Genomic DNA, 16,160 nt, shown 5'->3' with positions numbered 1-16,160 from the left:
CTATCGTTGTCATCATTATGACAGGGTACTGAGACCCGAAGACTTCACCCAAACGCTCCCACCTTTCAACTTCAAGGAGCTTCAGAAACCCAAGTCCGAAGTCCCAGCGCGGGGGCGCTCTTGTCACGCGCCTGACGGCTCACAAAGTGCCCCTACCAAAGCCACCACCGGTCACATCTGCGCATGAGCGGACTCGACAGGGTTTGGGAAGAGTGTCGTCAAGGAAAATCCCCAGCTTCTAGGTAAACAAGTTGCCGCGTGAGATCGCCCGCACGTGTCCTCTACAGCTCCGAGACACCTCAGCCTATGAGAAAATTTGAAGGGCTGGACCGGCGTTTGCGTCACCGATCCTAGTCAGGTCGTGGGGGAGGCAATGCTGCCACAGCCAATAAGGACTTTGGAGGTGGGTGGAGGCGTGGCTTTCGATCAGACTTCCAATTAACGTGCTAGGGCGGCCCCTCCTGCACGTGGATCTGTCACTGCTTGTTGGTAAACTGACCAATGAGAAGATGACGGAGGCGGGCGGCGCCAATAGTGGCAGTGCGGAGCCTGGGTGGCCGCACGCGGCGCGGGGCATGGGTCGGCGCTCTTAGGCCAATAAGCTTGAGGGGAGTGGCGTCCTGGTCGGCGGGCGGACCTGGAGAAGCGAAGTACCCTTGATCCTAGTTGGGAAGAAATTGGATGGCGTGCGCGCCGAACGGTGAGTGCTCCGGCGTGGGGGGTGAGGAGCGGCCGTCGGTATGGATTTTTCCACAGTGATGTGTTCTGTAAGGAGGGGTGTTAGTGCAGTGCAGTGAAACGTGAGTACTAAATAACTTCAGTAGGGTCCGACTCTGCGACCCCCTGGACTGCAGCCCGCCAGGCTCCTCTGTCCGTGAGATTCTCCGGGGATCTTCCAAATGGCGTGATCACCTCGGTGTGAGCTCTGATGGTTGTGGGGGAATAGGGACTGCGAATTCAACTCTAGAGAGAGGGGAGCGGGAGTCCCTTACATCAGATCCCTCAACGCCCTAAGGTCCCTGGACTCCTGATTGCCTCGGGGAGGGTCTTGGAAGTTAGCGAACTGAGGGAGCTGAGAACCCTGCTCCCAAGGAGTTAGGGGACAGGACCCCTGAGAGCCGGTGGGGGGCGTTCCAGGGCATGACTGCTGTTTGGGTAGGTACCTTAAACACTTGAAATAGGCAGGGGTTCTGAGGCTGGAGAGAGGCCCTGGTAGGGCAGGTGGGAGGGTACCAAAGGGTTGCTGCAGATGGGGTGATGTGTGAGGCCCTGAGCTAATCAAATCTCGGCTCTAGGTGTCTTTCTTATGTGTAAAAGGGAGGGGTTGGGATTCAGAGCCGTTCTTGGGAGTAAACGTGAGGTAGCAACTGTCAGATCCTGAGAGGGAGACTGGGCTTGTGCAGATTGGCTGTACATAATGTCTTCCTACGGAGAAGGCAATGGCACCCCACTCCAGTACTCTTGCCTGGAAAATCCCATGGACGGGGGAGCCTGGTAGGCTGCAGTCCATGGGGTCAAGAACAGTCAGACATGATTGAGCGACTTCACTTTTACTTTTCACTTTCATGCACTGGAGAAGGAAACAGCAACCCACTCCAGTGTTCTTGCCTGGAGAATCCCAGGGACGGGGGAGCCTGGTGGGCTGCTGTCTATAGGGTCACACAGAGTCGGACACGACTGAAGTGACTTAGCAGCAGCAGCAGCAATGTCTTCCTGAGTTCTTGGAGTGAGGAGGCACCCACAGGGTGTATCTGTCTGTACAAGCAGCCAGGCCTGTGGTTAAGTGACCTGCTGTAAGGTGGAAGACTGAGGAAGTTGGATTCTTAGGAAACCAGGGGAGCCGGTGGGTGCTAGGGGGTTCTCAAAGACTTTGTGAGCATGTGAAAACTGGGACTGTGATGATTTGAAGTGTGTGGAGAGTGCCAACTGAATGTCCTAAGGGAGAAGAGAGAGTGGATGGAGTCTGTGTTTCAGGCACCAAACTTAGAATTGCCTGGGTATTTGAGAGGCCCAGGTTCCCAGAACTGGTAACACCTCAACAGGTTCCTGAAGGTTAAGAGGCCAGAATTACAAACCATTATCAGAGCTCAGATTTAAATCCTGGGCCCCATTTATTAAGAGCCTGAGAACATATTATGAAGCAATTTAGGCAGGGTTAGTAATTTCTGAGGCTTAGTTGGTCCTTGTGGAATGGGGATAGTGATGCCCATCTCACAAGATTGTTCTGAAGATTAAAGAAGATAACGTATGGAAAGTGCTCAGTGCAATGCCTTGGTCGTGTCTTTTTTTTTTAGGTTAAAAAAAATGGCTATGGAGTGACAAAATAACAGTGATAGTGTAAGATTTATGTGAATGCTGTGGTTGGGAACTAGTCTCACATTCTTAAGGTGTTTGGTTTTTGTTTTGGAAGTTGTGGTGACGTCCTCCCCATTTCCCTCTTCCTGGTTCTTCTGGTCTTGAGATGCCAGGCTTGCTCATTTCTCCCTTTTATTCCTCTCCCAAGATCCAGGCTCCAGCCTGGGCTACTTGCTCTTTTCCAGTTTGATTTCCTCATCCTAGACCCACTCTCCTCCCTATCCCTCCTCCCTCTTTCTGCTGCCATAGTAACAAGAGATTCAGGCTATAAAGGGGGCCTCAGGGAAGAGCAAAGGTCTCTTGCAGAACCTGGGCCTCCAACTTCCCCGCCCTGGCTTTGGGACCGGGCCAGCAGATGTGTACAGTCTGGGAGAGGGGGAAAGCCAATGCCAGGAGCTGTAGGAGCAAGCCAAGGGGAGGGCGGATGCGAGCCTCGAGCGGAGAGCCAAGCATGGGGGCGAGGGAGGGGGGACCCCTTCCTCCTAATCCTCTCTCCAGGAATCCCTGGCTTGGGGACAGGACGGCTGTCGTTGGGCTGGGGGAGGCGCCCAGGCGGGTGCATGTCCTGGGATACTTGCCAAAAGTACACGATGTTCCCAAGTGCACTGGCCGCCGCCCTCTCGGGCTGGCCGCCTCCCAAACCACTGCCTCTCCAGCCTCCCTGCCCCACATTCCCCGGCTGCCTCGCCCCGCCCCCTTCCTCCGCCTTGACGTCACCGCCGCCTCCCGCCCCCTCTCCTCCATTGACGGCAGCGGGGCCTGGTTACTGTGGGGACCGTGAGGCAGGATTCTGGTTAGGGCCTTGAGAGCAGGTGGGGGCTGCTGGAGCGCGACCTTTTTGTCTACGAAAAAGAAAAACATGGAGGTGGACAGCAAGGACCGCCTGTGTCGGGGCAGATCACACTAGAGCCCTGAGGAGTGCCGGAGAAGAGGAAAAGCGGTTTCCAGAGAGGAGGTGTCTGAAAAGGAGACAAGGGTCTGGACCACAGTATATGAGTTGGGGGGCCATTATCAAGGAGAGAATACTGAGAATCCAGGTTCCGGAATCCTCTATTTCCAGTGACTTCTTGCTTTGGTTTTTTTCTGGGTTATTCTGTAACCTTCCTGCCTCTAGCTTTTCCACAGACCCTTGCTCTGCCACCCCCACCCCTCATGGGGAACACCACTGTTAAGGAGAGCTTAGGCCACGTGACAGTGAGGGGTGTGCACCCACAGCTGATTGCGTCAGCATCAACCTCTTCACTTGCCACCCACATTTCCAGGGAGCCCTACAGGAACTACACCTCAGTCTTGATTGAAGGGGGTCTGTGTAACTGCAGCTCTTTGCAGCTCAAACTGGCACTTTATTCCCCCAAATTAGGATTCAGGGTTCTGCTCCTTGCCTCTTAAAAATAAATGATAATTTCCAGCCCCTGCTCTATTGCTGACGTCCCTCCTCCTCCCCTAGCTATATTTACAACAAAGTCACCATGTTTATTATCACCCTACTGTGTATTAGGTTCTCTTCTGGGGGCTGCGAAATACAGTTAAGGAGATAGATGAGATGCTTGGCTTTGTCTTCTCCTAGTGGTGGGGACTTGAAGGCCTTGCCACCCAACATTTTCTGTGTATAAGATCTCTTCTCTCAGCCACCCCCTTTGTTGCCCTGTAGCCCTGGCTTCCTGGCCCTCAGTTAGGGGCCAGCCCTAACTGTGGGTGGCTGCATCCTCAGGAGAGAAGCACTAGTCACCACGTAGGTTGCTCAGAGTGGCATGGAAGCACCTGCCATTGTTTCCCTTCACAGCCTCTGTTGGGTTCGATCCATTGTTTGGCATCCGTCATCCCACTCCACTCCTTCCTCAAATTGCCCTCCTCCTAGCTGTCCACAGGATTTGAAGTATCAGAGGAAGGGATTGGATATGGCTTTATGATGACGACAAGGCTGGTGAGGGGAACCTAGGAAAGGCCAAGCTGGGTTTCTGTCTGTCCCTCTCCTCCCAAGGACCAGTCATCTCATCCAGCTTGGCCCATCTCCTAAGGTCTGCATACTTTCTGCCCAAGGTCTGGCGAGGCCAGGGTGTCCTGTTGTGCAGGGCAGGTCAGTTCAGGGAGTAGGCCTCTCTTAAATACCTACTGTGGCCCAGGTATTTTCCCCGAATAGGGGCAGCTTACTTCCCCTCCACTCCCTTCCATTATTTACTGTGCAAGGCGTCCTGCGCCCATTGGCTGGGTTGTGGTGTCTGGGGCCCTTCAGCCCAGTGCCAGCACCCAGATCCACGTGCGCCCGCGTGTGTGACACAGCCCTGACCTCAGTGGGGGCCAGTAGCCAATCAGGCGCCGGGAAGAGATCTCCAGCCAATTGGGGGCGGGGCCTGCGGCTCCACCGGCAGGAGGCCAATGAGGGGCAGTGTCTGGCGTTATGCAACCCGCCTCCTGGCCCCGCTGAGCTTCCACTCCGCTGCGGGTTGCAACGGCGGCAGGCAGGCGGCCGGAGGGCGCTCGCGCGGCCAGGTAAGCATCTCCGCGGCCACCACAGTGGCCAGTCTTCGGCCTCGAACCGGATTGCCTCCACTTGCAGCTTGATGGACTGCATTTGGCCCGGGCGCTCAGACGGCACACCAGTAATCCGCCTTGCTTGAGGTTGTCCACCCCCTCCTCTGTCCCCGGGGACGTAGGTATTCCTCGAACCGGGTACTGAGCGTCCGCACTCCTGCTTGCCTACCTTCAAGCTTTCTCCTGGCTCCCAGCCATCCCGGCCTCACACCCGACCCTCACCAGGCATTCGCCTGCTGCCTTTGTCACTCGGGGGTCCCCGGTTTTGCCCCAGCACCGGGACCTGTTCGGGCTTTACGCTCTCCCTGCGCTCCCTCCTCCAATCCCTGGCCTTGCGCCGGCCGTGATGTCAGCCCGGTTCAAGCTGGAACATCCCGTTCCCGGTGCTAGTTCCTGCTGTTGGCCACAGCCTTCCCTTTTCTCCTGAAGCTCAGAAAATGCTTTGGGGTTGGGGGTGTGGTTGGAGAAGGGAAGAACTACCTGCTGGCTATTGTGTGTCCCTTGGTCAGAGCTGAGTATGTCTGCCTCGGATGGGTGTGTATGTTGAGGGGGGTAGGGTGGTGAGTGTACAGAAAAGTAGGGGAGTGAGGAGAGAGGATTCTTGGGTTCCTGACAATGGCAGGTGCCGGCTTCGATCCTGTGGGTCGGGAGAGGGTGCAGGGGCCGTAGAAGGGAAGGCTGTGTTATCTTGACCAGCATAACTGGCATCTGACGAGTGCCCGGCCGAGGCTTTTGCGCCGAGGGCGGCGGTGATTGTATTTTGCCCTGGGGAGCAAGGCCAGCCTCTGAAACTCCGATGGCCGCCCCTCTTCCTATGGCCACCAAGGCCTCCGGGAACCTGGGATGTATTAGAGGTGGGCGACCCCTGGTTGCGTCGGCCAGTGTAGGAGGGTGGCGTTCCCTCTGTTTCCGCCGAGAAAGGGGGGAGGGGTCGCCCCTCCCGCCCTCTTGTGGGCCCTCCAGCAACCGCTGAGCTCAGCCGCTGACGTCGGTTTCCCTGGCGACCGCGACGGCGGCGGAAGCGCGTGGTGGGGCCGCGCACGTCCGCGCGCATGTGCGGCGAAGGTGGCGCCGCCCCCGGGTAAAATTAGCCCGGAGGCCTAAATATAGGAGGCGGCAGGCTCAACCCCTGTTCTGAGGCCTTGATGTCCCAGGCTGAGGGGGGACACTGATGGGAATTTGGCGATGGGAGGTATCCAGGCTGTGGCTCACAGCTATAGTCAGGTGGCTGTGGCTCACAGTAAACCGCTCAGGTTCTATCTAACCTAGGCCACACTGACAGGTGATGTTGGGAGGAAAACCCACCTGCAGCCCCGGTTAAGGGGACAGGAACAGAACTTGCCCAGGCTGCATATTGGAAGCCTGGGTCCCAGGAGTATGGGAACCTGCAAGGGAGGGTCTGAGTGAAGCCGACAGGTGTTGTGAAGTTACAACCCAGGTTTTTCTCTTTGGTCTCTTCAGGTGCTGACTGTGGTCAAACTTCTCAGCCCTCTGAGGCTTGGGTCTCCCACCTCCCTCCTCTAGCCAGGCCTTCTGGCCCCCTTGAGCATCTGTGGTGGCCTCTCCACCTACCCCGTTCTCCTGCCCTTCCCATGGCCCAGACATGAGCAGGAGCGGCCCCCTAGAAGGGGCTGATGGGGGAGGGGACCCCAGGCCAGGGGAACCCTTTTGTCCTGGAGGGGGTCCATCCCCTGGGCCTCCAGAGCACCGACCTTGTCCTGGCCCCAGCTTGGCTGATGACACGGATGCCAACAGCAATGGCTCTAGCGGCAATGAGTCAAATGGACCCGAGTCCAGGGGTGCATCTCAGCGGAGTTCGCACAGCTCCTCCTCCGGCAATGGCAAGGACTCAGCCCTGCTGGAGACCACTGAGAGCAGCAAGAGGTGTGTCTGGATGGGTGTGGCAGGTTCTTCGAGTGGTCTCTGGAGCCATCTGAGCTGGGAGACAGGCCCCAGTTGCTGGCCACTTTCTCCTCATCGTGCGCCTGTTGCTTCTCCTTTAGCACGAACTCTCAGAGCCCATCCCCACCCAGCAGTTCCATTGCCTACAGCCTCCTGAGTGCCAGCTCTGAGCCAGACAACCCTTCTACCAGTGGCTGCAGGTTTGTGGGGGGAGGGGGGGAGGAGGGGGGCAAAGGGACTGAAGGCCAGGCTCTGGGGCTAATGCCTGTACCCCCTCCCTCCTTGTGGGCCCTGCAGCAGTGAACAGTCAGCTCGGGCAAGGACTCAGAAAGAACTCATGACAGCACTGCGAGAGCTCAAGCTTCGGCTGCCCCCGGAGCGCAGGGGCAAGGGCCGCTCCGGGACTCTGGCCACACTGCAGTATGCGCTGGCCTGTGTCAAGCAGGTGCAAGGTGAGTGGTGCTCCTGGGAGGGTAATGGTCAGGTTCTGGGTGACCGTGGGGAGCTGTCTCCTTGCTAAATGCGCTGCTGCCCACACCCCATAGGGATTCCCTTCTAGCTTAATCGCTAAAGTATCTGCTTGCAATGCAGGAGACCTGGGTTCCATCCCTGGGTTGGGAAGATCCCCTGGAGCAGGGAATGGCAACCCACTCCAGTATTCTTGCCTGGAAAGTCCCACGGACAGAGGACTGGTGGGCTGCAGTCCATGGGGTTGCAAAGAGTCAGACATGACTGAGGGACTAAACCACCACCCACCCCTGCAGCCAACCAGGAGTTCTACCAGCAATGGAGCCTGGAGGAGGGCGAACCGTGTGCCATGGACATGTCCACCTATACTCTGGAGGAGCTGGAGCACGTCACGTCTGAGTACACACTCCGCAACCAGGTCAGTGCGGCCAGCCCCTGCACCCGACGTGCCCCCAGCCCCACTCCCACAGCTCCTAAACCTGTGCTGATCCTTACTCTCTCGCCTAGGACACCTTCTCCGTGGCTGTCTCCTTCCTGACAGGCCGCATCGTCTACATTTCTGAGCAGGCGGGTGTCCTGCTGCGCTGCAAGCGGGACGTGTTCCGGGGCGCCCGCTTCTCCGAGCTCTTGGCTCCCCAGGATGTGGGCGTCTTCTACGGTTCCACCACCCCATCCCGCCTGCCCACCTGGGGCCCGGGGGCCTCCGCAGGTGAGGTCCCCAAGTGCTCGGGGGAAGATGAGCAGTCCCCGGAAGCAACTGCTGTGAGGGCCCAGGGGACCCAGGCTTTTCCTTGCTGGGTTTTTCTCAGCCCAGGGAGGAGGTGGGGAGCCATACTCACTGCCCTCCTGGTCTGTCTCAGGTTCAGACCTCAAGGACTTCACCCAGGAGAAGTCTGTCTTCTGTCGTATCAGGTCAGTGGGGAACGTGGGAGCAGACCCCTTCCACCTCCCATCCCCCCACTCCTCTTTGCTGGGTCAGCCATGACCTTGAGCTGGAGGGTGGGTGGCTCTTCAATGATCATCTCTAATGCCCCTTTCTCTTCCTTGCTAGAGGGGGTCCTGACCGGGATCCGGGGCCTCGGTACCAGCCATTCCGCCTAACCCCATATGTGACCAAGATCCGGGTCTCCGATGGGGCCCCTGCCCAGCCATGCTGCCTGCTCATTGCAGAGCGCATTCACTCTGGTTATGAAGGTGGGCAGCCCCAGGCCTGACCTGGTTGGGGTAGGAGGAAGGGTGCCTCCTCTAGGCTGGGGGTGAGGCAGAACAGGAGTCTGGGAGACAACTTTGAAACAGGATGAGGGTTTGAACACCCCTTTAGAGGTCGAGTTGGGTAAGAACTCCAAGCTAGGAGAAGGCAAAAAAAAGTGCCTTGGTTTTCAGTTTCATTATTGGCGTGGGGCACAGAAATAGTCCAGACCGTCTCTGGAGGCCAGGGGGCTCAGGGGAGAGCTGTGGAGGGAATCATCTGCCAGCCAGCCTAGGCCTGAGGCAGCACATGGAGGGCCCGGGAACTGGAGCATTCTGCCTGAGATCCAATGGCCACGCCTCCTGTGCCTCAGCTCCCCGGATCCCCCCTGACAAGAGGATCTTCACCACACGGCACACGCCCAGCTGCCTCTTCCAGGATGTGGATGAGAGGTGAGGTCAGGATCTGGAGGAAAAGGAGGTGCCAGGGCCGAGGCTCTGGCCCCTCTGACGCCCCCTCTCCTCTCAGGGCCGCCCCGCTGCTGGGCTACCTCCCCCAGGACCTCCTGGGGGCCCCAGTGCTCCTCTTCCTGCATCCGGAGGACCGACCCCTCATGCTGGCCATCCACAAGAAGAGTGAGTTTCTCTCTTCCTGATTGCACTTCTAGTTGTCTACAGGGCTTCCTTAGGGCTGCCGCTGTGATTGTGTCTCTCAGTGCCTTGATTTTGGGGTTGGGGGGATTCCACCTCACTTAGCTCTCCCTCCCACTGACTTGCACCTTGTTTCCCATGGCCTTCAGTCCTGCAGCTGGCTGGCCAGCCCTTTGACCACTCCCCTATTCGCTTCTGTGCCCGTAATGGGGAGTATGTCACTATGGACACCAGCTGGGCTGGCTTCGTGCACCCCTGGAGCCGCAAGGTGGCCTTTGTGTTGGGCCGCCACAAAGTACGCACGTAAGTGGGCACATAAGTGGATCATGCCCTGGAGGGCCGGCCAGCGTGGAGGGGCCAGGGCTCAACTCCCCTCCCGCACCCCACAGGGCGCCCCTGAATGAAGATGTATTCACTCCCCCGGCCCCCAGCCCCACTCTGTCCCTGGACTCTGACATCCAAGAGCTCTCGGAGCAGATCCACCGGTTGCTGTTACAGGTGAGGGTTGATGGGAGGGGGCTTGGGAGACAAGAAAGGGGGCAGAGCAGGCCTCAGGCCATCTAAGCCATAGTCACTCTCCCTGCCTCAGCCTGTGCACAGCCCCAGCCCCACGGGCCTCTGTGGAGTCGGCCCCGTGCCTTCCTCTGGCCCTCTCCTCAGCCCTGGCTCCTCCAGTGACAGCAACGGGGGTGATGCCGAGGGACCTGGGCCTCCTGCCCCGGTGAGTGGCCCTTGAGTCCCCTGTCCTGTCCCCTTGTCCTCAAGAGTCAGCACTGCCAAGCCCAGGGGAGCGTCTTCCACCTCCTTTCCTTTCTTGTTCTGCTTGCATCGTGACCTCCCCACTGGGGCCTCTCTTGTACTACGCTCTGGGCTCCCGAGGCTGGCCAGGCCCCCCAGTGCTGCCCACTCCCTGCCCTGTCCCACAGGTGACCTTCCAGCAGATCTGTAAGGATGTGCACCTGGTAAAGCATCAGGGGCAGCAGCTTTTTATTGAGTCCCGGGCCCGGCCTCTGACCCGGCCCCGTGTCCCTGGTGAGTCGGCGAGGGTGTGGGTGGGGAGCGAGGCCTGGGGGTCCCCAGACCTTCAGCCTAACCCAGAGGAGTTTCTCTCTCCTTGGTCCAGCTACTGGCACATTCAAGGTCAAGACCCTTCCCTGCCAGTCCCCAGAGCTGGAGGCAGCCCTGGCTCCAATCCAGGCCCCAGTGGCCTTGGCCGCTGAGGAGGCTGAGCGGAAAGAAGCCTCCAGTTGCTCCTACCAGCAGATCAACTGCCTGGACAGCATCCTCAGGTCAGGCCATCCTGGCACCTTCTCTGCCTGGGGCCACGGCCCCGCTCCACCTAGACCTGCCCTCATGTCCTCTGGTGCCTCCTCAGGTACCTGGAGAGCTGCAACCTCCCCGGCACCGCAAAGCGCAAATGTGCGTCCTCCTCTTCCTGCACTGCCTCTTCGGCCTCCGACGACGACAAGCAGCGGGCAGGCCCAGTCTCTGTGGGTGCCAAGAAAGGTGAAGACTCGGGCCTGCTCTGCTCCCGCCGCCCTGTCCTCTGGCCCTGTGCCTCTACATGTCTTTGGGGCCCCCACCTCACTCTGTCCTGTCCCCCTGCCAGCCTCCCCTGTGCCATCCATCTCCTCCGCACCAGGCTTTCCTTTCCCAGCCACCCAGGGGGGCGGGGTGGTAACTGGCACCATCTCTCTGCACAGATCCATCAGCAGTGCTGCCTGGGGAGGGGGCCACCCCTCTGAAGGAGCCGGTGGTGGGAGGAGGAGCCTTGAGCCCGCTCGCCCTGGCCAATAAGGCGGAGAGCGTGGTGTCCGTCACCAGTCAGTGTAGCTTCAGCTCCACCATCGTCCATGTGGGAGACAAGAAGCCCCCGGAGTCGGGTACGGGTGTGGCTGAGGGGCGCAGAAACAGGGCTCCATCTGGTCCCTCAGCCAGAGCTACCTCCTTCCTTGCCTTCTCCTGCCCTCTGGCCCCAAATGGAGAGAAGGAGCCTCCATCTTAGCGTTTCTCACTCTCTGCTCGCCCGCCAGCCTTCGCCGCCTTGTCTGTCCCCCACCTTGCTTCCTGTGTTCTTACTGTCACACACAAAGTCTGGGGTGCAGAGTTCAACCTAAGGTGCTCCCCACAGAGGGGCTGAAGGCAACACTGTTGTAAAACCCTTGAAGGGTCTTTGGGTATTGACCTGGAAAATGCGTGAGGAAAGAGTCGGGATGGGCTTCCCTTCCGAGGAGGGTCATGGGGGTGTCATCCTTGGGTAAGGCCCCTGGAGGGGACCGAATGTCCTTTCTTATTACCCTGAGACACCTTTGCGTGGAGCTCCCCAGAGCCGGTCCTTGGGGGGACGTGGCCAGGATTTGCAGGGGAGGCCTAGGCTTGGCTGCAGGGTGGAGGCTGGGGGTTTGGCTAAGCTGTTGGACGTGGAGGGGTTGGTGCAGGTGTGCTAATTGTGAGGTGCTTCTGACCTTTGCCTCATCTCATCCTCCTCAGACATCATCATGATGGAGGACCTGCCCTCCTTGCCTCCCGGTCCAGCTCCCAGCCCTGCCCCTAGCCCCACAGTAGCCCCTGATCCGGCCCCAGACGCCTACCGCCCAGTGGGCCTGACCAAGGCCGTGCTGTCCCTGCACACACAGAAGGAGGAGCAGGCCTTCCTCAGCCGCTTCCGAGACTTCAGTAGGCTGCGTGGATTGGACAGCTCCTCCACAGCCCCCTCGGCCCCTGGGGAGCGAGGTAACCACCTGGGATACCCCTGAGCCTGCCCAGTCGAGGACCAGAATGTCGGGGGAGGGAGTTCTTGAGGGAGAGGCTTCTGCTCCAGGGACCCAGGCTGTTGCTCCCTCTACCACCAGGGCCCTGCCCAGGGACAGGCCCCTCGCCAGCCTCTCCCCACTAGGGTGGGGGTCTGGGCTGCCGCCCGAGAAGGGCAGCCTGAGGAGCTGCACTCAGAGGCAGGCCAAGGCGCTCAGCTTCCGGTAAGCCGCTCCAGGCCTGGTGTAGGGGCAGGAAGTGTGCCGACTCAGGACTCTGTTGTTGCTGATTGGGAGGTCTATGTAGACTGGCAGGGAGGACCGGGGCAACTTCAGGGGGCAGAGGATCAGCACTTCAGGGCAGCTGGCTGCCCTCCAGGTGCCTGTGGGAGGCTCCCTGAAGGCAGACGTAGGACTCAGGACTGGGCTTTCCTGCCCACCTCTTCGCTCCGTCATGAGCTAGGCAGAGCATGGCGCGGCTGGCAGTGCCTGCTGGAGTTTGGCAGAGGGGTCGGAGCCACCTGCCAACTCATCCATGGGCCTACCCTGCCTCCTCCTGTCTGCCAGCATGCCTCTGTCTCCTGCACTCCCCCAGCATGACCCCTTATGTAACCTTTCCTTTCTCTGGCTCCTTTGTCCATAAATCCTCCCCTGTCGCTGTAATTCTTCCCTGAGGGCTCCCTGCCTCCCCGGGTCCCCTCTGTTATGTGTGGGCCGGGGAGCCAGAGGTCCTTCACCTACCCTCTCCCTGGTCAGAGTGGCAGGGCGGTGGGGGCTGCAGGGGCCTAACCACCAGGCTGAGGGCCTTGCTAACCCTCGTTTCTCCCTTCAGGCTGCCACCACAGCCCTGCCACCCCTGGCCGCCGCCACCACTGCCGATCCAAAGCCAAGCGCTCACGTCACCACCAGACAGCTCGGGCCGAAGCCCCTAGCTACATCTCCCAGCCCTCGCCTGTGCCACCCTCTGCCCCCTGGCCCCCACCACCAGCCACACCTCCCTTCCCAGCTGTGGTCCAGCCATACCCTCTCCCTGTCTTCCCCCCGAGAGGCAGCCCTCAGCCTCTCCCTCCTGCTCCCACGTCTGTGCCTCCTGCAGCTTTCTCTGCCCCTCTGGTGACCCCCATGGTGGCCTTGGTGCTCCCTAACTATCTGTTCCCTACCCCATCTACCTACCCCTACGGGGCACCCCAGACGCCTGCCGAGGGGTCTCCTACCCCTGCCTCCCGCTCCCCATCTCCGTCCCTGCCCCCGCTGCCCCCCAGCCCTCCCCACCGCCCCAACTCTCCGCTCTTCAACTCAAGATGCAGCTCCCCACTCCAGCTAAACCTGCTGCAGCTTGAGGAGCCCCCTCGTGGTGAGGGGGGTGCAGCGGCAGGGGGCTCTGGGAGCAGTGCTGGGCCCCCCCCTCCCAGCGAGGAGACGGTGGAACCAGAGGCCAGACTGGTGAGCTCTGACCCGGTTCCCCCCGCCCCCATCCTCTTAGGGCCCCCACACAGCTCTCACCACCTGGTCCTCCCCTCTCACGCTTCCTCCTGCCCTCCTGGTTGTCCCCAGAGGATGGGGTCATGGGGTGGGAGACCCCAGCTGAGTTTCTCAACAAGGCAGAAATCAGCTGCCTCATCTGTGAAGTGGGGACAGTCCTGTCTGTCTGACAGGTGGTGAGGACATCCCCATAAACTTCTGAGAGTACGTCTGCCACTTGGAAGGGGTCCAGCGTCACATCCCTCCTCTTCGCCAGTTCTCCTCTCACTCAGCCTGAGCCCATTGTCATGGAGTGGGAAGAGACCACTTGGGCTGGGTGTGCCCCCAACCAGTGGCAGCAGTAGAAGGGAAGCCTAGGTGTTGATTCCTTAATCCCTCCCTGTCCCCCTTGCCTCCCCTCCTTCAGGCGGAGGTAACTGAGTCCTCCAACCAGGACGCTCTCTCGGGCTCCAGTGACCTGCTGGAGTTGCTGCTACAAGAGGACTCTCGATCTGGCATGGGCTCTGCTGCCTCAGGCTCCTTGGCCTCCGGCTTGGGCTCTGGTTCAGGCTCCCATGAGGGGGGCAGCACTTCCGCCAGCATCACGCGTGAGTGCCGCCCCCCCCCCCAATACTTTCCAGGGTAGGACAGTGTCTAGGGAGTTGGAAAGCCAGGCCGCACCTTGGCTGAGTAGCCTGGGTCCACGCCCTGCTTTCTAAGGCCAGTGGGCTGGACCTACAACCTTGAGTGAGGCCTGGTGGAGCACCTGCTGGCCTGACTGTTGGCTGCCTGCTTCTCACTCTACAGGCAGCAGTCAGAGCAGCCACACGAGCAAGTACTTTGGCAGCATCGATTCTTCAGAGGCTGAGGCTGGGGCTGCCCAGGCCAGGGCTGAGCCTGGGGACCAGGTCATTAAGTACGTGCTCCAGGATCCCATCTGGCTGCTCATGGCCAATGCTGACCAGCGTGTCATGATGACTTATCAGGTGCCCTCCAGGTGAGGACTTTGGGAGCACTCCTTGCCTCCCCTTCAGAGGAATGGGGAGGCTGCCCCCCCTCACTCCCTAGCTAACTTGGGTTTTTCTTTCTTGGCCTGGCTCTGCCCTGGGGCATTCCTGTTCTGTCTCCTGCCCCTTGGAGCCCCAGCAATAGGCTGAGAGCAGCTTTCCTGGTTTTGGGAAGGCCTGAACTCTCAGAACACGTTTCTGGGGAGAAGCATGAGGCACAGAGTGGGACGCTGCGATAGAAGAAAAGTGCCAGTCCTCCTTGTGGGCCCTGGCCCCAGCTCCCATTCTCTGCCTCCTGAACTTCTTCCCGGAGCAGGGACATGGCCTCTGTGCTGAAGCAGGACCGGGAGCGGCTCCGGGCCATGCAGAAGCAGCAGCCTCGGTTCTCGGAGGACCAGCGGAGGGAACTGGGTGCTGTGCACTCCTGGGTCCGGAAAGGTCAACTCCCTCGGGCCCTTGATGTGATGGTGAGAGGAGAAGTCCACGCTAGGAGGGTGAAGAAGGAATTGAGCTCAAGTTGAAAGGACAGAGGGCTGATCCCTTCACTGTTCTTGGATCATTAATTCTGAAGGATGTTAATTCCACTGAGCTTGCTGTTGGGTTATTTAGTGTTAAACCATGTGAATTTTGTGGACCTTTTCTGGGCCAGTACTGTACTAATGTACATTGTGGCTGTCCTGCTGTGGGGTCTGGAGACAGGATGCGATGCATTTTCCAATATTGTTGACCCCACGTGCATCCGCCTGAATCAGTATTTCCTAGGCATACAGTTTGGAAAGTACTCTGGGGCTTGGGGACAAGGGGAGCTGGGTTGGCAGGTCAGCACTGAGAATCTGCCTGACTCACGCATACCCTTTCTTCCTCCAAGGCCTGTGTGGACTGCGGTAGCAGCACCCAAGAGCCTGGCCATCCTGATGACCCTCTCTTCTCAGAAGTGGATGGACTGGGGCTGGAGCCCATGGAGGAGGGCGGAGGCGAGGGTGGTGGCGGTGGTGGTGAGGGTGAGGGCAGCAGTGGGGCCCAGGCCCAAGCTGGGGCCAGGGTCTCGAGCTCTCAGGACCTCGCCATGGAAGAGGAGGAGCAAGGTGGGAGCTCACCCAGTCCAGCCTTACCTGCCACAGAAAATGGCACCAGCTAGACTCCATCTTGGGCCACCTCCAGATGTGCACGAGAAGCTTCCTTCTCTCATGCCCCAACTCTCAGAACTCAGATGTGGCTGGACCAACCAATAAGAGAACTGCCCCAGCTTCTCCTGCTGTAGGGGGGTGGGGCCCCGTCACCAGCCCAGGACCAGGGGCTGCCTCTGGCCTCTTTGGGAATAGGGTGGCATTCTTCAGCCCAGCCCAGAGAAGCCTCCCATCACATCCCCGGTGAGGAGTCATTCCTCTTCCTGGACAAGATTGCTGACAAGCTGCTGAAGTGGTCTCTCCAAGTCCCAGCTGAGCCGGAGTTCCTGTCCCTGGGGATTGGGGCTGCATTTATTTATTGGGGGAGTCAGTCCTCTCCCCCACCTCCTCCCCGGATGAGGGCAGGAGGAGGGTGTGAGGCCCAAGCAGGACCCTGCGGTCCAAACCCCTAGCTGCTCCAGGGTGGGGGAGGTTGGTGGACCATGGAGTCCCTGGTGCTGCCCCTCAAGTGGGACCCAGGTGTTCTCAGCTGTACCCTCTACCAATGGCATTTGTGTTTTTGATATCGTGTCTGTTATTTTTAATACAAAAAGGAAAAAAATACCAGGTCTTTGTGAAATGAAGTTTGAGGGCTGGGTTGCCCCCGGCCCCGGGGGGTAGAGGAGGGAGGCTCTTTCCCTCCCCTTCCCGGAAAGTAGTAGTGAGAATGAGTTATTGCC

General features: G+C 59.4%; 1 protein-coding gene across 2 annotated transcripts; it reads left to right on the top strand.

The window, feature by feature from the left end:
- Positions 1-615: 615 nt before the first annotated feature.
- PER1 (period circadian regulator 1) lies at positions 616-16,044 on the top strand. 2 transcript variants are annotated; one of them, XM_069542880.1, is made up of 23 exons: positions 616-700; positions 6,349-6,771; positions 6,891-6,989; positions 7,087-7,241; positions 7,554-7,675; positions 7,765-7,966; positions 8,118-8,169; positions 8,309-8,451; positions 8,820-8,898; positions 8,975-9,081; positions 9,246-9,399; positions 9,486-9,594; positions 9,686-9,817; positions 10,023-10,128; positions 10,220-10,385; positions 10,472-10,602; positions 10,800-10,979; positions 11,587-11,829; positions 12,679-13,289; positions 13,735-13,915; positions 14,115-14,304; positions 14,631-14,781; positions 15,183-16,044. In XM_069542880.1, the coding sequence occupies exons 2-23, from the start codon at positions 6,491-6,493 to the stop codon at positions 15,450-15,452; spliced, it is 3,864 nt and encodes a 1,287-aa protein (XP_069398981.1). In that variant the 5' UTR covers positions 616-700; positions 6,349-6,490; the 3' UTR covers positions 15,453-16,044. The 2 variants fall into 2 exon arrangements, with proteins under 2 accessions (XP_069398981.1, XP_069398982.1); XM_069542881.1 differs by lacking the exon at positions 616-700 and adding an exon at positions 4,763-4,845.
- The last annotated feature ends 116 nt before the right edge of the window (positions 16,045-16,160 follow it).

This window comes from Ovis canadensis, chromosome 11, assembly GCF_042477335.2.
Source record: "Ovis canadensis isolate MfBH-ARS-UI-01 breed Bighorn chromosome 11, ARS-UI_OviCan_v2, whole genome shotgun sequence".
Lineage (NCBI taxonomy): Eukaryota > Metazoa > Chordata > Mammalia > Artiodactyla > Bovidae > Ovis > Ovis canadensis.
This window is presented reverse-complemented; position numbering and strand designations above follow the sequence as displayed.